Source organism: Callospermophilus lateralis, chromosome 1 (genome assembly GCF_048772815.1).
Source record: "Callospermophilus lateralis isolate mCalLat2 chromosome 1, mCalLat2.hap1, whole genome shotgun sequence".
NCBI classification, from domain to species: domain Eukaryota; kingdom Metazoa; phylum Chordata; class Mammalia; order Rodentia; family Sciuridae; genus Callospermophilus; species Callospermophilus lateralis.
The window spans coordinates 207920679-207943830 of NC_135305.1; the positions used below are offsets into that span (position 1 = coordinate 207920679).

General features: G+C 47.1%; 2 protein-coding genes across 5 annotated transcripts in view; both read right to left on the bottom strand.

The window, feature by feature from the left end:
- Nucleotides 1–514: 514 nt before the first annotated feature.
- Nucleotides 515–14628, bottom strand: Cspg5 (chondroitin sulfate proteoglycan 5). 3 transcript variants are annotated; one of them, XM_076869992.1, is made up of 5 exons: nucleotides 14529–14628; nucleotides 12816–13920; nucleotides 9952–10140; nucleotides 7511–7586; nucleotides 515–676 (listed from the first exon to the last, which is right to left on the bottom strand). In XM_076869992.1, exons 1-5 carry the CDS (start codon nucleotides 14626–14628, stop codon nucleotides 515–517), a joined length of 1632 nt encoding a protein of 543 aa, XP_076726107.1. The 3 variants fall into 3 exon arrangements, with proteins under 3 accessions (XP_076726107.1, XP_076726098.1, XP_076726114.1); XM_076869983.1 differs by having other exon boundaries at nucleotides 7430–7586; XM_076869999.1 differs by lacking the exon at nucleotides 7511–7586 and having other exon boundaries at nucleotides 637–676.
- Nucleotides 14629–20438: 5810 nt separating this feature from the next.
- Smarcc1 (SWI/SNF related BAF chromatin remodeling complex subunit C1) overlaps nucleotides 20439–23152 on the bottom strand; it is a 148344-nt gene continuing 145630 nt past the window's right edge. For both annotated transcript variants that reach the window (XM_076844895.2, XM_076844887.2), the window contains exon 28: nucleotides 20439–22957. In XM_076844895.2, the coding sequence (XP_076701010.1) occupies nucleotides 22866–22957 (92 nt within the window). In that variant the 3' untranslated portion in view covers nucleotides 20439–22865. The remainder of the gene's footprint in view (nucleotides 22958–23152) is intronic.

Below are 23152 nucleotides of genomic sequence, written 5' to 3' on the forward strand. Positions count from 1 at the left end.
AAACTAAATTCGTGTTGTTTAAGCCACGGAGCCTGATGTATGTTGCTCTGGTGACCCTCATCTCCAGTGAGGGTCAGAATGCAAGTCAAACTGGTGACAATGGGTAAGCAGCAGCCACATGACAGGAATAAAATGGATAGCTTTTTAAAAAGTTTTATTTCAAGAACTTTGTTTTTTTTTTTTTTTTTTGACTGGTATTCCAAAAAAAGGTGGGTCAAAGTACAAAAAAAAAAAAAAAAAAAAAAAGTCAGTTGAATAACAGTGTAGGTTTAGAAATCACAGCGGCAGAAGCAATGTACAGACAGCACAGATAAAACAGTCCAGTGTATGCAGTTCTGTTCAGTTTCTTTGCTTATTTTAAGTGTTTCTTTCCCCTCCTGTACAAAATACATCAAAGCATGCCATGAGATCAGAAAAAGAAAGGAGTCTAACAAATGGTTACTCGGACTCTGTACCAGAGGAGATAATGTTTCTTCCCCGCCCCCGCCCCCGCTTCCTCTCTCCTTGCTCTGCTTTAGGTTAGGTTATTCTGGAGACAGTTCACCTCCAAGTCGGCCTGGTCACCTTTGCCACCCTCAAGTTTGGGTGACATGGAGTTCTGGATGTTAAACGACTCCTCCTCTTTCAGGCAGGACTTCAGAACTTCCTGGATTTTGTGGGGAGCACTAGGATCATCCTGGAGGAGGGAAAAAAGTTGGGAAGGGGAAAGAGACAGTGGGCAGAGCAATCAATAATTACCTTGGGTTTTCTAACCGGCTAAGGAAGCAGAGCTTCAAAACCTATATACGTATAAAGGAGAAAAGCTCTAAGTCTTGAATAAACTGAGTAATAAACTGAAGTAACTGACTAGCAACTACTTTTTAGGAAAGTCATCCTTATAAGCTTATAAGCAATGGCCAGATGTAGATAAAAAGTTGACGGTAATCAAAGACCTATAATTGAGGCCATCATGAATTCTCTTGGACACAAACTGGGGGGGAAACAGCCCCCTTAATTTGGCTCAGACACCTTTAAAGTCTCACATAAGGAGCTCTGTTCCCATCAGCGTCTTGGTCAGGGAACCCGAGGGTGGTGGGGGGGACACATGGGACTGTACTCAGATGCACACTCCCCAGACATGCAGACATGTCCCCTGACTACAGGCCAAAGACCCGTGAGCCTCTTGCAATCAGAACTGTACTGCTGAAGATGTTAACTGAAAAGATGCTTCTTCAACCCGACCCCCAGGGTCTGGCTGCCTCAGTGGCCTGCCACACTCTGCCTCAGATGTTACTTAAGTTGTGGATCCCCCATCTACTTCTGAGGTGCACCTCTGCCTTCATGCCACCCATATGTGCCACCTGAAGCCCCAGGACAAGCTCCTGAACCTGACCTGAATTTGCCAGTGAAAGGTTTCCAGAGAGCCCAGTGGCATCCAGTCCTCCAGTTCTATAATTCTGGGCCCTCAGAGGATTTCTGTGATGTGCCTTACTCTTTTCCTTGAGGACCCCCAGAAGGGATCACATCTAGAGTGATTCTGTGGGCCTCAAGTTTTTTGTCTGGTACCCTAAAGAGTTATTGTAAAGTACACGGAACTCAGCTAATCAGAGCGGTGGATTCACGAATGGCATGAAGGGTGGAGAATATTCCATCTGACCAGCTAGTTAATACTATTCTTTTTTTTTCCCCCCTTAGGACTATGCTTGTTTTAACCACTTTCAAAAATGAAGATAATTCATGCTTAATGGCCAGGCATTCTCCATCCGGGGAACTCTAGTCCATTCCACCGGCTGCACTGGCTTAGGGTAGTGATGGGTTGGGAAAAGTCTGGCTTTTCATAGTGCTACGCACACAGAACACTGTGGGTATGAAAAGCTCTGCCACCTGCCCACTGCCACAGACTTGCTGGCTGCTTTTCAGAGGCCTAGACTGAACAAAAATTTAATAGAGTTTTAAAGACTTTGGACATGATAACAGGGGACACATGTTCCCCATACCAATGAGACAAGAGGAAATGGACTTCATAGAGTCCTGAGGCAGACTTGAGGCATAGCAACTGTACACAGCACACACAGGCACCTGGCATTGTCAATCACTGTTTGGAGAGAATAAAAAAAATGCAGGGGCTGGTCACAGGGGTGCATGCCTGGAATCCTAGTGACATGGAGGCTGATGCAGGAGGATTACAAGTTCAGCCTGAGCAACTTAGCAAGACCCTATCTCAAAATAAAAAAATAAGCGAGGCATGGTGATACAGGCCTGTAATCCCAGCGGTTCAGGAGGCTGAGGCAGGAGGATTGTCAGTTCAAAGCCAGCCTCAGCAACAGGGAAGCATTAAGCAACTCAGTGAGACTCTGTCTCTAAATAAAATACAAAATAGGCTGAGGATGTGGCTCAGTGATTGAATGCCCCTGAGTTTAAAAAATAAAATGGGTTGGGTATGTAGCTCAGTGGTAGAGTGTTCCTGGGTTCAATCCCTAGTACCAGAAAACCAAATAAAACAATAACAACAAAAAAAGACCCTAACAACTGCAGGACAAAAACCCATATTCACTGAGATAGAAAGATTTCTAGGCAATATAGCAATATGGTCTATGTGTGTATATATTTTGGTTATTTTACTTTGTGTGTGTATGTTCGTTAGTGCTGCAGGTTGAACCCAGGGCTTTGTGCATGCTAAGCACATGTGCTACCGCTAAGCTATACCCCCAGCCCAGCCCATGTGTATGTTTTATGGAGAGGGAAGAGGGTTGAGGTGGAACTGTATTTCTTATTGTGTGTGCTTCTGTTCTGTTTGGGGAAGATGCTGGACGTGGAAGCTTCAGAGTTGAGCCCTTAAAGATCATGGGCAGGATGGATTTTGAATCACACCAAAGCTTGGGAAAAGACAGTAAGGGTCTATGCTCATTTTTCCTCTTCTAAGGATGCAAACTACTTCCATGTTTTTCCAGAAACTTCCCCACATTCTTTCTATGTCACATGCTTTCTGGGCACATAGGGCACAAGAATTTCTCAAAATGTGAAGAAAAGCACATCAATTGACTCTTTATAGAGCTGTGATGTCACAAAGAAGGGGCCCCCATTCAAGTTGTCCCATCCAGGGCCCATGGGATTTGGAAAGATGAAAAAATTGCCTTCTGTGCCGAGATGGGAGACGCAGATCCTAAAAGTAAGAAACAGAGGTATTCAAATAAGACTCTTAGGCAAGCCAAGTGCCTTCCACAAAAAGAAGAGGCGAGGGAGTGTCTGAAACATGTCTTGTTGTTCTAGCCAGAGTATTTCCTCCAGAATTGTTCTGCTTTTTATTTTTATCTTCCTGTATTGGGGTCTGAATCCAGGAATGCTTTACCATTGAGCTACATACATTCCCAGCCCCTCTTAAAAATTTTAAATTTTGAGACAGGGTCTTACTAAGTTGCTGAGGCTGGCCTCGAACTTGCAATCCTCCTGCCTCAGCCTCCTGAGCAGCTGGGGTTATAGGAGTACACCACTGTGTCCTATTTCCTGTAAAGCCTAAGGTTGCCAAACTCTGTAGCAGCAGATCCATCTGCCTTTGGTATGGCAGATGTATCTAGTCACAGGGGAGCAGGATAGATATCTGACATAAATCCTGGAAACCACAGAGGACCCTTGCTCCCAGTGTTCCATCTCAGCCATATGGGTACCCTGCAGCCCAGGGGTAATACACATTTAGGCCTGGACCCCATGTGTCCAGGTGCAAACCTCTGTCAGAGGGGGTAGGCAGCCAGTGCTTTACTATACACATGCAAAAGCAAAGTCTGGAAAGGAAAAAAAAATGTAACTATGAAAAAACAGCACTTCTGGGTACCACAAAGTCCTAGGAATAAAACAAACTCCTGGAAGCTCTGTCAGGTCTCAGGAGGACCACTTTATCTGCCACATTCCCTTGATAGCACCACCGTGAGGAGCAACAGGGCAGCTCAGCCTGGGCAATCTGCCAGTGGATTTCAGGTGACTTCATTCACATGGTGCACTTGGAGCAGGTCCAGCTTGCTGCGCTCCCTCCAGCCTCCTGATGTCCCCTCCCTAGGATGGCTGCTCAGTCACACAAAAGACTGTGGCCCACACTTACACACTTACAGCACCTCACATCAGAGCAGTGAGCTCAGAGGAGTAGTAGAGGGTGGGAAGCCATTGACACTGAAATCAGTATGGACCCTACCACAGAAGACCCAAAACAACAGATTTTTTTTCTTAATAAAAAAAATTTTTTTTTGTACCAGGGGTGAACCCAGGGAGACCTAACCACTGAGCAACATCCCCAGTCATTTTTTATTTTGAGACAGGGTCTTGCTAAGTTGCTGAGACTGGCTTTGAACTTGCAATCCTCCTGCCTCAGCCTCCCAAGCTGCTGGGATTAAAGGCATGTGGCACCATGCTTGGCTAATTATATGGGTTTTTTGAGTGTCACTGGGGAAGGAAAATGACCCACTCAATTTACTTTATTTAGAAATAACCCCTCTAGTAAGAGAAATAGAATGCTCAAAAATTTTAGGCTCCTCAATACTAAAAAGGAATTTGAGGATGAAGGGAGAGGCTGGGGAAGGCTGACCAGCAGGCCCTTGTCTCTCCTGGCACAGTGCAGAGGTGGACAGTGTGATGGCCATGGCAATAAGCAAGGTTGCATTTCACAGTGGAGTGGCATTTTTTTCTTTCCCTTTTGCTAGGAATGGAACCCAGAGCCTTGCTTGTGTGAGATGCGTTCTACCACTGAGCTTCACCCCCAGCTTCAGCACACCCATCCTAACTGGCCATGCCCACAAGACCTTGACTATGACCAAGTTTGGTCTGTAGGCTAGGTTGGGAGAGCAAGAGAGCACTCCTGCTGCAGGACAACCTTCCCCTCACACTCATGGTTTACAGAGTGGAAAAGATGCTGATGGGGCTGGGGCTGGGGCTAAGTGGTAGCGTGCTCGCCTAGCATGCATGAGGCACTGGGTTCGATCCTTAGCATCACAAAAAACAAAATAAAGTGTCCGCCTAAAACTAAAGATACATAAATAAATAAATGTTAAAAAAAAAAAAAGAACGAAAAGATGCTGCTGTTGGCACAAGCTGGGAGAAGGACATCAGATCCAAGAAGAGCCAAGGGGACCACTAGAGCCTGGTTCCACCCTTTCCCTGAGGAATGGCCATCATGTTGTACCAGCTGACCCCATGACCCCCCTCTCAGGCAGAGTCCACTGTGGCTGCCTACCTTTGCTCTGGTCTTCAAGATTGCCAGTCTGAGGTCGTGGTGGGCAGAAATGTTCATGTAAAGATGCCCCACCTTACACATGGCTGTTTCAGCCATGAACAGGAAGCCCTTGCACTGGCTTATGCAACTAAGTCCCCCAACAGGACCTATCTCCTTCCTGTCTTTTGTGAAGACAAGGCAAAGGTATCCATGTTCATAGTGCCAGAAACACATGGGTCACAACCTTTCCTAGGAAACCTTGCCTTCTGCCTAGCAGGAGCAACCACCAAGGACAGGAATGCCCTGACTGAGCATATTTGCTGTCCCATGTGTATAGGATGGCAGATCCAGCAGTGGAACCAAGAGAGCAGGTGGTGGACTGTTGTCACCAGTGGTCAATAAGTGTGGGTTGAATGCACAGCACTGGGCTGGATAAGGTGGGAGGGATTGGCCTGATGAGTGAGACTCTGACCTGCCCTCAAGGTGCCCACATTCTGATGGGTTGAGTTATGTTGTTATCCATCTTAAAGCTTTAAGACATCCTGTTTCCTTGGTTATTATTTATATCTTGAACTTGTTAATATTTTGGTGAAATCACCTGTTTTCTATCCTTGGCATCAAAGACATCAGGAAAAAAATGATCCTCTCACTTCCTACTTAAATCAATGACTTACTCTTCCTCTGTCAGGCCATTTTTCTTTTCTGTGACTAAGGCTGCATTTACTATTATTCTCTCCTTTCCCTTCTGGGGCTACAGTTTCCCCATCTACAAAAAGATGACTGTCTTGATTTATGCTGTTCACATGGCAAGAGCTCTAGAGTCACACGTTGCTAATGGCTGTTGCAGTAGTGGACAGTGCAGACAGAGGACTCCCCTGTTTCACTGGAAGCCCCACTGGATGGCACTACTCTAGACTGACAAGGTCCTGATGAGCTCTGATACCCCATTACTTCAAAGAACTTCTTCATAATTTCCATTAAACTCTACTGTCTTAGTCAGAAGAGTTTCAGTTTAGCTTCCTGACTGGTGTTATAATAATGCATTTACCTTAAAGTACAGAGCTGCATTAAGTGCAGATTTCCTGGACTTGGATATAACATAATTTGGGGGCTTCTATGGTTTTTATTTGACTTTCAAAATTCTCTGACAGTACCCAGTATTTTTTTTTCATTTTTAGTTGTAGTTGGACACAATACCTTTATTTATTATTTTTAAATATATTTTTTAGTCGTAGACGGACACAATATCTTTATTTATTTATTTTTAGGTGGTGCTGAGGATTGAACCCAGTGCCTCATGTGTGCAAGGCAGGGCTTTACCTCTGAGCCACAACCCCAGCCCACACAATACCTTTATTTATTTATTTGTTTGTTTATTTATTTATTTATTTATTTATTTTTATGTGGTGTTGAGGATCAAACCCAGGGCCTCACACACGCTAGATAAATGCTCTACTGCTGAATCACAACCCCAGCCAACCCAGCGTTTTTATATATATATATATATATATATATATATATATATATATATATATATATATATTTATTAGTTGTAGATGGACACAGTACCTTTACCTTTATTTATTTATTTATTTTTAGTGTGATGCTGAGGATCAAACCCAGTGCCTCACTCGTATAAAGTAAGCACTCTACCTCTATGCCACAACCCCAACCCCAGTACTATTTTAATGGCTGACCTGATCCAGGCCATAGAATAAGCTAGTATCTCTGGAAAATGGTCAACTTGGAACTTTCATTGAATTTCAATTGATATTTATGTGCTCATCCTACTAAGAATAGAATTACTCCCAGGTTTAAAGTTCCACCAGTGTTTTTTGCTCACCTTGCACTAACCAATTGTGTATAAGCCTCGCAGTTGTTAGGGTCCTCAAACAGGATCAAGGATGGAAGGGGTTTTCCACCTGTCCCCAAAGGAAACCACTATTTGCTTATATGACCATCAGAACCTATGAGACTATTAATGAAAGCAGGGTCTTTCTCCATGATGTGGAAAGTAAAAGACAATCAGACTTCTAAAGCACAGATGAAACTAAAATTACCAGTCAACCTTGTAAAAGAGCTCTACTACATATAACCCCTGCTTGTCAAAGAGGCTAGACATTGTCAAGCCCCTATTCCCACCTTCAATGCTCCACTGGGTTGCCCTAATCTGACCTCCAAAGCTGTCTGCAGACTTGGCCTGGGCTGGGGGCTGAGGCATGCATAAGGGTAGATGTGAAGAAGACAAGTTACCTGACAGATAACGTTATCATAGTGAGCCAAGGCACGGGCATGGGGGGAGGAGATACAGGGAGTGTCGCAAAATTTCCTTACATTTGGGTGAGAGCCCTCAGCAATGGTGGAGAGGGAGAAGTTATCGTTGTGGAGCTCAGATGGGGTCCGGAATTTGCTGGTAGGAAAGAAGAGAGACGGGAAAACATAAGTGAAATGATCATGGCAAAATGTAACAATAGAAGTTAATATTTCAGCCTCATGCGCCAAATACTACATTTTATTAAATACCAAGAGTTGGAATAAGATGCCTTGTTATTTGATACACCATAAGACAAAACTTCTGCCACTTAAACCATGATCCATATTTTGTTATCACCTTGTGTGTTTTTTTTTTTGTGTGTGTGTGTGTGGTGTGTGTGTGGTGCTGAGGATTGAACCCGGGGCCTTGTGCACGCCAGGCAAGCACTCTACCAACTGAGCTATATCCCCAGCCCACCTTGGGTTTTTTAAACATAATTGCAGTAGCTTGTTTGGACTTTGGATACAGAACTGACAACGATATGAACAGCTATGACCATGTTTGTGCATGCCAAGCAATTACAACTACATCAAAACTACCATCTGGGTAACAGTGATTGCAAGATGCCAGCGATTGTAAGATACAATCCAATTTCAGAGATGTTAATATGTGAGAAAAAAATATGCATCTTAGAATCAATCAATTGCAGTAGGATCTTCAGTGCTCTGAGCACATGTAGCATCATCAGAGCAGTAACTGGGCTCAGGAAAAAAATAAGGTATGCAGAGAAATGAGAGAGCGGGGGCTGGGGATGTGGCTCAAGCGGTAGCGCACTCGCCTGGCATGCGTGCGGCCCGGGTTCGATCCTCAGCACCACATACAAACAAAGATGTTGTGTCCGCCAAATACTAAAAAATAAATATTAAAATTCTTTCTCTCTCTCCCTCTCTCTTAAAAAAAAAAAAAAGAAAAGAAAAAAAGAAATGAGAGAGCGGCCCCTGCAAAACCCAAGGTCAAAAAGGCAAACCTGACTCTGCTCTAGCTCTTGCTTCTCCTCTTCTCTGGAAGTTGCTCCTTTCTGCCCCCTATCCTCATCAGCAGCTGCCCAGATTTAGATGGTCCTAAACCCTCCACCTCACATACCCACCCCTTTGGTGTAGGCATGAGAAGCCAAGGGTCCTGGCTTGTCTGTGTGGAGTGATCATGTGCCCAGATACACCCCCCGCCTCAATGCACAGGCACAATGGAGAGGCCCTTCCGGCCCCATGGCAGTTAACTGAAATGCCGCAGGGCTGCCAGCATCTGCACATTGCATGCGTCCACCCGCACAGGAGCAACAGATGGTGTTTTGTCCTTTTTTCAGGACCCAGGGAAGTCCTTCAGTCACATTCTCTGGAGGGTGTCTCAGGTCAGAGGGATTAATGGGGTGACAGGTTGAAAGGCAATCGGGGCCAGTTTTGCATCAATTGTCTCTTGGGTTCCAAAGAAGCTGAGCTTCAGTTTCCTCCTTTTGACTCCTGTGACACTTCAGAAAGCTTTTTATTTTACTTCGTGATAAGAATAATTCCCTCATGGTGCATAAGGTCACATCTGAAAGTTCAAGACCTAGCATAATGGTAAATATGTGTTGACATTCACATGCACACACAGGTGCTGCTCTGCTGAGAGCTAAGCAGCCAGCCATTCTGCATCCCCATGTGGGTATAGCAGAGAAAGTTAACCGTGGACCCCCTCCTCAGTCACAAAATTCTACTCCAGAAAGGTAAAGAGAATTTCCTTAAACACTTCTGTCTGGACCAAGGGTTGACCAGTTTTTAAAAAGCAATGCAAGCCAGGCACAGTGGCACACACCTGTAATCTCAGTGAATTGGGAAACTGAGGCAGCTGGATTTCAAATTCAAGGTCAGCCTTGGTAACTCAGCAAGACCCTATCTCAAAATAAGAAAGAAAAAAAGCTAGGGGTGTGGCTCTGTGGTAAAGTGCCCTTAGCTTCAATCCCAGTGGGGGTGGGGATTCAGGAAGGGTGAGGGGTGGGAAGCAATATATTGTGGTGCTAAAGCCTCTCTCTTCAGCATCCACTGAGGGGGAGATGGTAGTGACAGCAGATTTGAGGAGGGTGAAATCACTCCACACTAATTTGTGGGCAAAATCCTCACACTGGCTACTGGTTGTCAAAGACCAGGGAAGCAGATGCTATCTGGCAGGGTGGGCAGACCAAGTACGGCAACTTGCTTGGGGGCTAGGGTTGGGACACGCTCTATGATGGCCAACCTCTTCCTTAAGCACTCTCTGTCCTGAATAAGGGTGCTGGGAATGTTGGCAGGTAGCCACAGTGTGCATGGGGGCTTCACCTCTGCTGCAAAACCAGCACATTCTGTGTGTGAATGGATAAGCCTGGGCGACTCTTCAGCATGAACAAAACTGCTAGGGATACAGAGCAGGTGTCAGAAACCCCTGTGACAACATCCCTGGATCAGGGGTCAGGCATCTCCCACCAAGAGGCTGGGTGGCACAGACTCACTTGGTCCTCCGCAGCTTGGTATTCTCTGTCTTGAGCAGATAGAGCTTCTTGGCAAAAAAGACGGTCATCATGAAGAGCAGGAGCAGCACAAGGGCTGCAGAGCCTACGGCCACGCACATCACCTGGAAATCAGTGATGATGGACTCGCAGCGCATTCCCTTGTGCCAGATGTAGTCCTGGGTGTTGCACCTGCAGCAGTGATAGTGAGACCAAGACTGAGGGCAGCTGCAGCCGCAGCCAGGGTCTGGGCCTGACCCCACCACTCATCTCAATAGCCTGTTCCTAGGACCACCTGGTGTTAATCAAAGCAAGTATTCTCCCCTCTCTTTACAAGTCTTTAGTGAAATGGATCAGGCTGCTCTGAGGGCCATGATATAAATTAGGTAACAAAGGCATAGAGAAACTGAGTGAATGGCTCTAAGTTACATGATTGTTACGTGACTATAACTCAGTGAAGACAATCGCAGGATTCTCTCAGACCTCTGCTTGCCCTGGCTTTGGGTGAAAGACAGATGAGACACAAGATGAATAAGAGCTATCATTACAAAGTACTAGGCCCTTCCCCAAACACGAAAAACCTATCTTGTTGTTCTCATTTCATCTAGTTCACGTGGTTAACCAGACACCGAAAATTAAGAAACTGACAGACAAGGACAGACACAAGGATGGATGTATATTCTCCTCCTACCCCTTCAGTATCCGAACTTCTGCCCCTAGACCTTTCCAATACTATGAGAACAGTCATGTAAGCATAGTGAGAATCAACCTTCTGGGTGGGTTTTAGTCCTTTTGTTGAGTGACTTTCTCCTGCCCTTGGGGACATTCCCAGGCTCCAACTCTTCCAATGACATTGCTGTTTCCATGGGAACCAGGCTGCTTCAAAGAGGAAAGATGTGGAAGGATATAGAGGCAGGCAAAGGAGGGAGGACATGAACCTCAGGGTGAATGACAGACAAGAAAGGGGCCCAGAAATGGGGAAATTATGCACCAGAGAATTGGCTAGTCTACATCCAGAATAGGCTGGGAAGAAATGGCTAACAAGCAATTCTTCTTTGTTTTCCAACTGAACCTCTGCTATCATAGGGGAACTATCTGTTTGAGGTTGCCAGGGAATGCAGACCCTCTAAGTGGGGCCCTCTAACCCCGTGTTCTAGAGAAGTCCAGCCACAGAGCTCATCGTTTCTCTGCAGTGGGTCAGGGTGACAGAGACAAAGGCACGCTGCAGTCTGCAACTAAAGGCTCAGCAGTCTCCTGTGAGTGGAATGCAAAAGCAGTTTTCAAGCTGTGGGCCAGGCTGGGTGTGCACAGCCCGAGCAAGAGTTGGGCAGGGAGGCCCCAGTGTGACCCTGGAGTGAAAGCTAAGCAAGGATTGCTGAAGAGGGCATGTGGGGAAGCCGTTTTAAGGCAGACTGGTGGATCCCTGGTCAGCAGAGCCAGGTAGCTTAGTAAGGAGACAATCTTACTCCTCTACTCAAGAATTCCCTGAGAGCTCCAGGGGGTTCTGGGAACTTTTACAGATCTCCAGAGGCAGTAAGGCCTTCAAATTTCATACTCTGATGGGGAGCTCATTTTAAGGGTGAAACACCAAGTCTCCCAGAGGATAATGGATGACTTTGCAAAGATGACTTTCCACAGCTCCCAGGCTGAAATCATCATTATAGTTCCCCAAAATAAAGTTTGAAGCACAAAACCACGGGGTTTCCCCATATTTCTGGTAGCCCTTAACCAGCTGGCAAAGCCTTACCACCTCCTCCTAATTTCTAAACCACAGCACCTCCTATTGACAATGGATGGACAACTCCAACCAGAACTTTGTGGTCACATCATGTGTGAGTGACCCCAGCATTGTAACTATTTATGACAAAGAACTTTCATAGAAAGGAACTGAAACTCTTTGAACATTCACCAGTGTTATTCTCCAATCATAACATTAGCCCTTAAGAAACCTGACTCTTCACATACCTCTACAAAGGACAAGAAAAAAGAAGCATTGAGAATGACACTGACCAAAGAGACTCTGATAACAGAAATGTTCCTCCTAAGATCAAAGGAAACCAGCCTCAGAGGACAATGAACACTCTATTCCACTTCTAGGACCTGTAAAGAACCACCCAAATCATCCCTGACTCGTGATCCTTCCAGAATAAGACAGGAGTTCTCCAGCAGGTAAATACCTCCCATTAGGGCAGTTCCCAAGAGTGAGGTGATTGGGGTAATTACTGAAGAGAGGGGGATGGTGCTTGTAGACAATGTCCTCAGGGATATTCTAAATTAAATCTTTGAAGGTATCATGAATGTGGTAACTTAAGGGAGACAAGTATCAACCAAGGGAAAGAAAAAGAGTTACTATCCAAAGTCAAAAAACGGCCAGACTATCAGATTGATTTCACCTGTGTGAGTGGCTGCTCTTCGGGTCTGCTCATGCCCATCTATGAGACTGGGCCCTCCTGCTATTCACTGGGTTTGGACAGAGCTGTCTCAGCTGTCTTTACTCTGGAGCAGATTAATAGGCCAGCCCTCCTTGGCTATACTAATGGCCAGCACTCTCCAACAAAAACTTCGGCAAAGGGCTCTTTCCAAAATCCTTTCAGAAGTCTTTCACTTGCCTTCATAATTGAGTAGTATGGGTCAGGAAGAGAACTTTTAAAATCTTATTTCCGAGGAACCTCTCCTGGTGATGAGACCACAGGAAATACATTTTAATAAGTTATTCTGTAGAAGAAATGTGAGTGGATCTTTATTGACCTGGGAATCCTGTGAATGTTCAACTCTTGGAAGTTGTGCCCCCCCACACTCCGCTTTTGCTGGGTCTGCCCCACCTATACTCTTTTATAGTTCTCATTGCCTACCTACTATTCACTTACCTGCAGAAGGCCCCTATGTTCTCCACCAGGTAGCACTGGCCGCCATTGTGACAGTAACTTGGGAAGAGGTCACACACTGACCTGCAGGAGCCATTGTGCCGCACAAAGCCACTACGGCACTCAGTGCCATTTTCATTTGAGGCCAGGTCCCGGTTTGGCTCTCCTGGGCGGGGCCTGAGGGCGATGCTGCTTCCAGGGATCATCCCCAGAGTATGCTGTGGAGGAACAGCATGCCACCGACTGGTAGGCTGGCCTGTCCCAGGTCCCACACCAGGCTTATCAGTGGGCACCAAAAGGTCATTTTCATCTTCTAGGTCTCCTCCTCCCACTGCATCCTTGTCCTCGTCGTCATCTTCCTCTTCCTCTAAGTCATCATAGAAGGATGTGGTAGGGTAGAAATCAGACTCATCAAAGGGGGTGAAGTCATCGTACAAGTCAAGGAGGCTCCAAGAAGGGGTCTCTCCTTCAGTATCAGGGTGGTTCTCTGAGGTTCCTGGTGACCCTGGGAAGCTCCCTATGTCTGCACCACGACCCTGACTGTCCAATCCTTCAAAGTAGTCAATGTCAATTATATCTGAGGCTGGTTGGGACTCTGGTGTGCCTTGAAGTGGGTCAGTGGGCTCTGGCCCTTGAGGTGTGCTGCCTCCTAGATTCAGCCAAACCTCCAAGGGACTCTCCTTGGGGAGTTCAGGGCCTGGGCTCTGCTTGTCAAGAGCAGTGGGGGAGGGAGGCCCATTGGCTTCAGTAGCCTCAGAAGTGGCAGGGGGCACTGTCGACTGCCCAAGGGCTCCATCAGGAGCCTGGAGAGTAGCTGGAAGGGCCTGGGCATCACCACTACCGGCCTCTGCGGTCACTCCGCCTAGGCCTGGGCTGTCGACCTCTAGCCAGGCGGTGCCAGTCACTGCAGCTGATGCCTCTAGTGCCTCCTCTGGTCCGACCCCGGGGCCCACAGAGGCCAGCTCTCTGCCAGGGGCCGTCCACGAGGTCTCGCCTTCATCAGTCCCAGGCAGGCCCGCCTCCTCCCGCGTGTCATTAGCGTGCGGTTCCCACGACAGTACACTCCTCATTAGCTCCTCGGCCTCAACCGCACTTCCCGCCTCACGTGCTACGGGCAGAGAGCGAAATGCTGCTTCAGGATGGCACATGGAGCCTAAACCCAGTCGCCTGCCAAGCTCGCTACCCTAGACCAAGGTCCCCTGGGGCCACGTCTGCGTTCCCAAGGCCACACCCACCTCGAGTCCCGCCCCGAGTACACCTCCTGAGCTAAGAAAATACACTGTCCCTATTTCCCAGACCACCCATACTTGGGTGGTCCTGAAGCCTCAACCTTGACAGAATGAGGCAGAGAGAGCCACCTCCAGGACCCACCTTAAAGAATCACTCATGCCCCTCCCCACCTCCAGGCCCCACCCAATCTCAAGGCTCCGCCCTCCCCAGACCCCGCCCCGAGGTCTTACCCAGGCCCCACCCCCACCGCAGCGCCCCCTGCCAGCCCACCCCGCGGCCTGAGATCTCGGATCTGGGTGGTCCCCACTTGTCTGCCTCCTGGAGACCCTTACAGCCTCCTACGTTCCTTTCCCCACCCCAGGTCCCAGGCCAGGTGGTGCCCCGCCCCCTGCCACAGCTTACGGACTCCACCTGTACCCGAAATCAGCTGGAGGCCGGGATGGGGCGCCAAGGCCCCTGGGGGCCCTGGCCTCAGTCGGTACCTACCAGGCACGGCCCCGGTGGAGAGGACCAGTGTGGCCCCCAAAAGCAGCAGCAGCAGCGGCGGCGGCCCCCGACCCGGGCCCCCGCGCCCAGCTCGGCCCATGGCGCGGCGCCCCGGCCGCTGTCGCGGTCCGCCCGCCTGGCTGCACCCTTGGCTCGCCCGGCCTCTGCGCCTCCCGCCGGTGCCGCGGCTACCTCAGCCCACGGTGGGCAGCGCGAGCAGCCGCATGCCGCCGTCCGCCGCCGTCCGCCGCCGTCCGGGCCGCCGCGCCCCCCGCCTCCCGCGCAGCCGCCGCGCGCCCCGCCCCCGGCCTCCCGCCGCACGCAGCGCTGACACCGCCCCCCAGCCGCCCGCGGGGTACGCGGAGCGCGGGGCAGGCGCAGAGCGCCGCGCGTGGCGCGAGCCGACAGGTGCACGCGCGTGAGAACCGCGAGTGGCTGCCTCCCGCCTCCTAGTTAAGAGCCCCCAAAGGCCCTGCCCTGGAGGACCCACCCGCCACGCGGCGAGCAGGAGGCGGGGACGTCGCGCGCCCAGACACCGCAAACTGGGAACGCAGCTCGGAAGGGCCGCGAGAGCAGGAGCCCCAGTCTGGGTGTGGAAACGAGCCGGTCCGGGAAGCACGGAGCCTCTTGGGTTTCTGTGCCAACCCCGTGTTCTGGGTAGCAAGGTGCTCCGGGAAGCCTCGGGTTCTCCTAGAGGGCGGTTGCGGACGTTGGCAGAGCCTGGCAAGGGACGAATCCGACGGCCCAGGCTCTAAGCGGATCAGACCTAATCCGACCGCAGCCAAAGCCATCAACCCAGATCCCCGCCCAGCCAGGCCTGCCGAACGCGTCACAGGGGCAAGGGGTGAGACCCTCTAGGGCTGCTGCTACTTCAATTTCCCTCTATCCCCCTTGGAGCAGCCTGGGGAGCGGCCTTTGCTTCTGGTATCTTTATACTCTGGAAGCATCATTCCCCGGGTGTCCTGGACCACCAAAGTTCAAGTGCCGGGGTGGACCAAAGAGGCTGATATCTCTGACCAGGTGCACATGGACATGGGGCCGAGCGTTACTCTGAGGGTCCCCTAGACTGCTCACAATATTTCCCAGGACTATTGATTTATGGGGAGACAGAGCCGTGGTACAGTCACCTAGTATATCCTTGTAGCCATTTACCTCTTGATATGTTAAGTAAAATTAAGACGTTCTGGGTCTCAGCCCAAAGAGATGGCAACGCTGGTATTTGTCGTGCTCTCATTCTCTCATGTCATAGGAGACCAAATAAGTGACCCTGATGTGTCATGTGTTTCCTGATGAGACTGCCTTGGTTCAGTCTGTTTCTCCAATAAAAAATTCTGTGGCTTGTTTGCCCAGCCTAGTGTCCCTCCCCTTCATGCCTGACAAGTTTCTTACCCCAGAAAAGGTCAGTTCGGATCACCCTACTCTGTGAGGCCACCTCTGCTTGGCTCAGACAGTTGATTTATGCCCTGATCAGTGTTAGGCAAGGAGGCCTACTCTGTAGAAGACATCAGTGAAGATAAAGCAACCTCACCCCCAATCATGAGTCTGAAGCACCCTGCAAAAGGGGCTGACTTCCTGGCTCTTTCCATGGCTTCATGCTGCCTCCAGATTCAGTAAAATATGTTTGAAATGCAACATTTTCTAAGCAGATCTAGTAGGGCTCCATACTTGCCTTTTGGCCAGAGACAGCAACATACCCTTATTATTTTTTGCAATACTGGGGACTAAACCCAGAAGTGCTCTACCACTGAACTACATTACCAACCCTTTATTTTGAGATAGGGTCTTGCTTAGTTGATGTGGCTGGCCTTGAACTTGTGATCTTCCGGTCTCTGAAGTGTCTGTGATTACCAGGGTGTGTCACTGCATCTGGTTTGTAACCCTTATTTATCTCCAGCCCCCCATCTCTGATTCCTTTGTCACGTTGTATGTTTCGATGTCTCTGTGTTCCTTTGCCTGTATTTGGTGGTAGCAGAGTGGATGTTAGTGGCTGTGCCTACCTTCTCCTTTTATTGAGGACAGTCTGTGTGGGAAGAAGGCCTCAGTAATAGGTACCTATTAAATACATTCTTTCAAGTTTTTGACTTAGCAAAACATGATACAAAATGTGAAATGTGTCCTTCCTCAGATATCTCCTCCCCTTCTCTGAAGACATATTCCATACCACTTTTTTTTTTTGAGAGTGAGGGAGGGAGGGAGAGAGAGAGAGAGAGAGAGAGAAAGAGAATTTTAATATTGGCGGACACAACATCTTTGTTTGTATGTGGTGCTGAGGATCAAACCCGGGCCGCACGCATGCCAGGCGAGCGCGCTACCGCTTGAGCCACATCCCCAGCCCCTCCATACCACTTTTCATTTGGGATTTTTTTTCCCCCTTCCAATGCTGGGGATTTAACTTAGGGCCTTGTGTATGTGAAACAGACACTCTGCCACTGAACTACACCTTCCCTCAACCTGGGAATTTACATCAATTATTGCCATTCTTTCATTCTGAAGTTCTCTAGCAGATGTCACCAGCTGTTTCAGAACTGAGCACAGCATGCTTGGTTGGGTGACACCCATGAAATGGATGGGAAAAGTTCCTCTAGGCAGTAGTGTGTGATAGGTAAGAGTAAGATTTGGCATCAGATCTGTGATTTTGGGAGATCGGTAACCTGAGTCTCATATGTCAAAATATTTGGCAATCATAGAGTGTCAAATGAATGTCATATTTTTTCCTGGAGACAAGGGATGAGGTAGGCATATAAGCTGTAGGAAGTGGTGAATGAGAGAAACTGACCTATTTATAGCTCACACTCACATATTCTTCCGCTTAAGTCTCTTACATTTGGGTGTCAGGGATTTTGTGGCAATGGCTTCTTCATGCCTCTGTTTTCTATTGGGGTTGGCAGGCTGCCTCCAGAGCAAGGCTGGTACAAGGACCATTGCCATAGAGGGAGCAGTTTGGTCTGGACAGAAAGCAGCACAGTTCTTGGTTTTAAATCTTCAGTATTAATCACTAACACATTGAGACTTTAGTTTTCTGAATGCTCTAATGGGAATCAGGACAGGGAGGTAGGGCATCAGTGGAAGTCCTGTCTCCTCCCCTCCCCAAGTTCTTTTCACCTGGACACTTAATATTGATTTTTTTAAAATTAGTTGTTGACAGACCTTTATTTTTTATTTATATGCAGTGCCTCACACATACTAGGCAAGTGCTCTGCCACTGATCCACAAACCCATCCCTGACACTATGATTTTTTTTTAGAATTTTAATATTTATTTCTATTTTTTTTAAAAAGAGAGAGTGACAGTGAGAGAGAGAATTTTTTAATATTTAATTTTTAGTTTTCGGTGGACACAACATCTTTGTTTGTATGTGGTGCTGAGGATCAACCCGGGCCCCACGCATGCCAGGCGAGCGAGCTATCGCTTGAGCCACGTCCCCAGCCCAACACTATGATTCTTAACAGGGAATAATATAACCCATGTTATAGACTGCAGGAAAAATCTGTTTTTGGTGATGGGCTACTGGGAATAGATCTATTTATGCCATTCCCAGGAAGAAGGGAAGGGCTAAGTGTGTTGACTATAACATCCTCATGCAGGGAACTCTGAATTCTCAGCTGAGCAAAATACTCTCAGAAAAGGAAGGTACAACCTGGTCACCTTATTGAGGCAATACCAGATTTGAAAGGTCTCCTGAATTTCTAACCCTAATACCAAAGCCAAGCCAGTTGTGAGTCAGCCACATAAGGGAAGCCAACACAGATAGCCTCAGATGTGGAGTGACTAGATTGTCTGCAGAACAGACCTGCTGCCTCAGCAGGTGACCTAAGCTCTTCTCAGGGATCCTGCAGCACTGCAGAAATGAGCTCAGGATGCCACAATCCAGATGGCCATAGGAACCTGTCAGTGGCAGGCTAAACAAGCCACAGAAACTAGCCTATGCAAAAGGACTATGGCCCCACCACCCCACCTGTTGTGAAGGCACATTAGATTGCCACAGAACTAGAGTGGAATCCTCTTTCCTTTGCCATTTGTATGTAGGTGGCAGGCAATGTACAGTAGCACTAAGAAATAACTATTTTGCTGAGGCCTGCAAAAGTTGTACTCTAAACGTAGGTGTGGTATTTGCCTCAAAGGGAAGGGTTGCTGCTTAAAATGAGTCACCTGGTTGCTCTTCATTGAGTTAGAAGACCAGGGAAAGGCCTCTTCAGATAGTAGTAGTAAAGATAGCTCCAATTCTACAAGGCAGGCCAGGGTAGGGAGAGGGACCAGATAAGGACCTCTTGAGTCCTGGAGTCCCTATAAGAATCAGAGTAGGACAAGGTGATTCCAGAGGGATCTATAGTTGGTTCTGGAAACTGTTTGCATTGATCCATTGAATTTTCTTCTTCCCTATGGTCACTCTTCATATATAGCAATCTTAGCTCTGTCCCAAGTTCAAGCTCAAAAGTACTCCCTAATTACTGGAGTGGTGGCTTGCCTAAAAATGAGCCATAGGTAAACAGTTTAAGTGGAGCGGTCTACAAGGAGGTCCAACATCGAGGGACCTGGGCTTGGAGGAGGGTAGGACTCTCTCCATAGATATACTTTTGCATCCTATTTTGAAAGAGAACCTCCTTAAGTGAAGATCATTCACTGATAGGGATTGAGAAGAAGCCCCATCAAACATGAACAGAATATGCTCTAAAGAGTTGTAGAGAACAGAGGGTTTTATGATAAATAAAGATGGAGAGTTCTCATGAGCTGATATAATGAATCCAGGCAAATGGGTGCCCCGATTATTCAGGTGAAGATTTTTCTGGAAGGAATGAAGGTCTGTCTCTTAGGGTACCATATTCAGCATAAATGAGAGAAATCACAGTTCAGGTCTTTCACATTATCTCCCAGATGTTCAGAGGAAACTCTTGATTATGCCATTTCATTTTCCTCATGAAAATTTGGCACTATGTAAAGTGCTAGTATTTGTTATTAACTATGGTCTGGCATCCCCCACCCCACCAGAATATAAGTGGACTGGATAGCATGGGCCTTGCCTACCTTATTCACAACTAAGACTTCACTGTTTGTAAGTTCCCATAGCTGGCACTTAGTAGGTACTTAAATTTGTTTACTGGATGAAAGGTCTCACAGAGGGAACTGTAGAGATCCTGTTCAAGCACATAGCTTTCTTAACCAGTGGTCCTCAAAGGATGATACCCTGACCAGCATCAGCATCCCCTGGAAACACAAGGCTCCAGAACTCATCAGTGGCTGAGAGCAGGGTTCATCAGATTGTCTATGAAGATGATCCTGATCCACACTTGTTTGAAAACTCTCATGGCAGACAGAATCCTCTTCTTTTGGATTCATACCATTTTATTTATTTATTTGGGGGGGGGGAGCGGTAACAGGCATTGAACTCAAGGGCACTCAACCACTGAGCTATAGCCCTATTTTGTATTTTATTTAGAGATAGGGTCTCACTGAGTTGCTTAGTGTCTCACTTTTGCCGAGGCTGGCTTTGAACTAGCAACCTTCCTGTCTCAGCCTCAGGAGCTGCTGGAATTTTACAGGCGTGAGCCACCATGCTTGGATTCATAACATCTTGAAAACTAGGCACTCTTTTTTTCTGTCCTCAAGGCCTGCCTCCAGTATGGGGCTGTCTAATCTGTACATTCTCTAGCTCACTAAGCAAGATAATTCCTCCCTTAGAGGCACCAGGATGCAACCCTTTCTAGACAACTTCCACTTGTCTTTCTTCACTTTGTCCAAGGGCAAGGCACAATCAACTGCATGCTCCTGAAGCATCATGAAGGTGGTCAGTCAAGGAAGTGGCCTGGAGTCATAGGATTTAACTGCAAACCAGGACCAGGTGGGACTGAATCTTTAGGTTCTTCTTGGATACATGATGAACTTGGTGTATGAATGCAGAAAATGGGACTAGAATCCAGAAATGGTATTTCATTTATTCATTTCTTCCAATCTCTCAAAACTCCTTCTTCTCATTTTTCCAAAATAATAACACAGTGAGAAACATGTTTATACAAAACCACATATTACCCCCCCTCCCCAAAAAACAAACAAACAAAAAAACCTGGGTGGCTGTAATACAGGAATGAAACCAGATAAAAACATGAAAAGAAAGTCATCACTTATACTGAAACATAACAGTGTTGAATTCAGGTACTTTGAAAATTATCGGCATAGTAAAAATATTTCCACCTGGATATTTTAAATTTGAAGTGATCACATTAGAGACCTGAGGTTACAAGGGACCACAGTATGAACCAGAACTACACTTTCTAGGACTCCAGGTTCGGAAAAGGTAAGTATTTGGAATGAGTTTCCTTTGGGAAAACTGGAGGGAAGTAGGGAAAACCCTGGCCATTATCAAAAGGCACTGGGATCTTTCTGGAGGCTAATACGTTGCAAGTAAACTCCAGTTGGAACAAGCTCATTTCCATTTACATGCCAAATTTCTAGAACAAACACATTAAAGGAACAAGGTCTCCTTGGTTCTACTATTCCAGTACTCTGATGGTGACCAGGGCCACCTGGATAGAGGCAAACCTGAGGGTTTGAAAGGCAAATCTCAACTGTGGTTTTATTTTTTTGCTTTCTGATATTAAGGGGAAAAGTTCTATGGTGTTTCATAAACACCTCCCTACACCCTCTTATATGTAAAGCTTTAGAAAATACATAGAAAAAGATGTTCTAATTTGCATTCTAAATAATGAAATTGCCACTTGAGAACATAAAGTGAAGAAGCCAGGTGCTTTGGAAACCAAGATCTGCCAAAACGCCCTTTTGCTACTCATGAAAGAAGGGAAGGAAGAAGGACAAGAAGACAAAACAAAGACTCTCAAGTCACTCATCAGCAGGGGTAGATATGGGCTCAAATTAAGGCATTTTTGTGGCTCTTCCTCTGGAATGGCAACCCACCCTCCCAGCCCGAGCACCCCAAACCTTAAAGCATGATGCTCTGGAGCCAAGTGAGGTCCTTGGTACCCTCAGTACCTCCTTGACAACCCTGTGACAGATGGAATGTGAAATCTCAGAAAGGGAAGGGAGAAGGTACGAGAGGCTGAAGATCTGTTCCCACTCTTCTAATCCTATCCCGAACCTTAAGTACCGCTTCATGAAATTCCACTCACCCTGGCTACTGCAAGAGGTAGTTTGGGGACTTGGACCCCCAGCCATCCTAACCAAGTTCCATGAGCTACAATGTTTAGCATTACCTACTTTTTAATTTTTTTCCTCTTTTAAAGGGCTTTTTAAAGAGAGAGAAAAAAAGAATGCATACAAAACAATGAATAGTAGGCTAGGTTCATGGGGAGGCCATTGCTCTAGAGTCCTTAAACTTTCCTGGGTAGCCTAGGGAACTAAATAATGCCTCCCCAAATTCCAACCCTAAAAGCTCACACTGTCCTCAGAAAAAAATACCCACCCCTCAATTCAGCAAATCATCTGCATAGAAAACCAGAACCATTTAGTCTGGGGAAGGAGTGGATTTATTCTATATTTGTGCTGTCCTCTACCACATACTGGTTGAAGTAGCTATGTTCTGCCAGGTAAGGTGGAGGCCCTCATAAGAGAATAAGATCAATGGGGTACCCCCCCACCTCTTCCTATCTCTCTTAATGTTGGTGCATGTTTATATGGCAAAAGTCTCAGGAAACTTTACCAGCAGCACCACTCTTAGCTCAGATAAGCAGAAATAAGGTCACTTATAATGCCTTAAGGTGTGTCCCCTGTGGCTATCTCCTTCTGCCCATCACCATTTTTTGGTTCCTATTAACTTAGGATGCTCTCCTTTAAAACAACCATAACCAGGGAGAAAAAGAAGCATAAGACCAAAACAAACAAACAAACAAACAACAACAAAAAACAAAAAACAAAAATAAAAAACCCAACCCACACACACACAAAAAAAACCCAACAAAAACCCAACAACAAAAACAAAACAAAACAAAACAGAAAAACCCCCCAACAACAACCACCACAAACAAAAACCCACTACAGGAGAGCAAAAATGATAAAGACATAGAATACTACTGTTGACAGGACCTGCAGATCAACAGACAACACCTCCCACACCAAGACAGGGGAGGTATGGGTTATTTTTAAGATGATCAGGGCACACTGTCACCACAGGCTTCCCCTTGAGTGTCAGCTGAGGACCTGACACAAGAGGTAACAGAGCATGGAGAGGGATGGCAAGAGGAGTGGGGACTTGGGACACGTGCTTGGGGCTGCGAGAAGAAAACTCCTGAAAAAAAAAAAAAACAAAAAAACCCAAGGAAGCCGAGGAACACAAGTCTTGTCATCCCCACTCCAGCTTGTGGTGGGCGTAGAGATTTCCTATCTTCCAGGCTAAGGAGTGGCCGAGGCTGGTGGGCCTGGAGCAGGAGGTGGAGGAATCCCATCTGCAGGTGGTGGTGGCTGCTGCTGTGGCGGAGGGGGATCTGCAAACACATCCAATGGTAACTCGTCACTCCTGGAAACACAGGGCTTGGGAAAGAGCCTCTTCAGTAAAAAATGACATAAGAAGTAACTTTCTTTGTGGCAGGCAAGCAATGTGGCATATGAGGCATTGCTGCCACCGTGGTCTATGTGGATAGATACAAAGGAACTCTCACCCACGAATGTGCTTACCCTAA

Bases quoted from the DNA above. Each gene is read 5' to 3' on its own strand.
- Cspg5 (XM_076869983.1), bottom strand. From the start codon at position 14,628: ATGGGCCGAGCTGGGCGCGGGGGCCCGGGTCGGGGGCCGCCGCCGCTG. The intron at 13,921-14,528 runs GTAGGTACCGAC...CTCTGCCCGTAG, and splicing joins CTCCACCGGGGCCGTGCCTG to CACGTGAGGCGGGAAGTGCG. The intron at 677-7,429 runs GTAACTTGTCTT...TCCCTCCTCCAG, and splicing joins ATGATAACGTTATCTGTCAG to GATGATCCTAGTGCTCCCCA.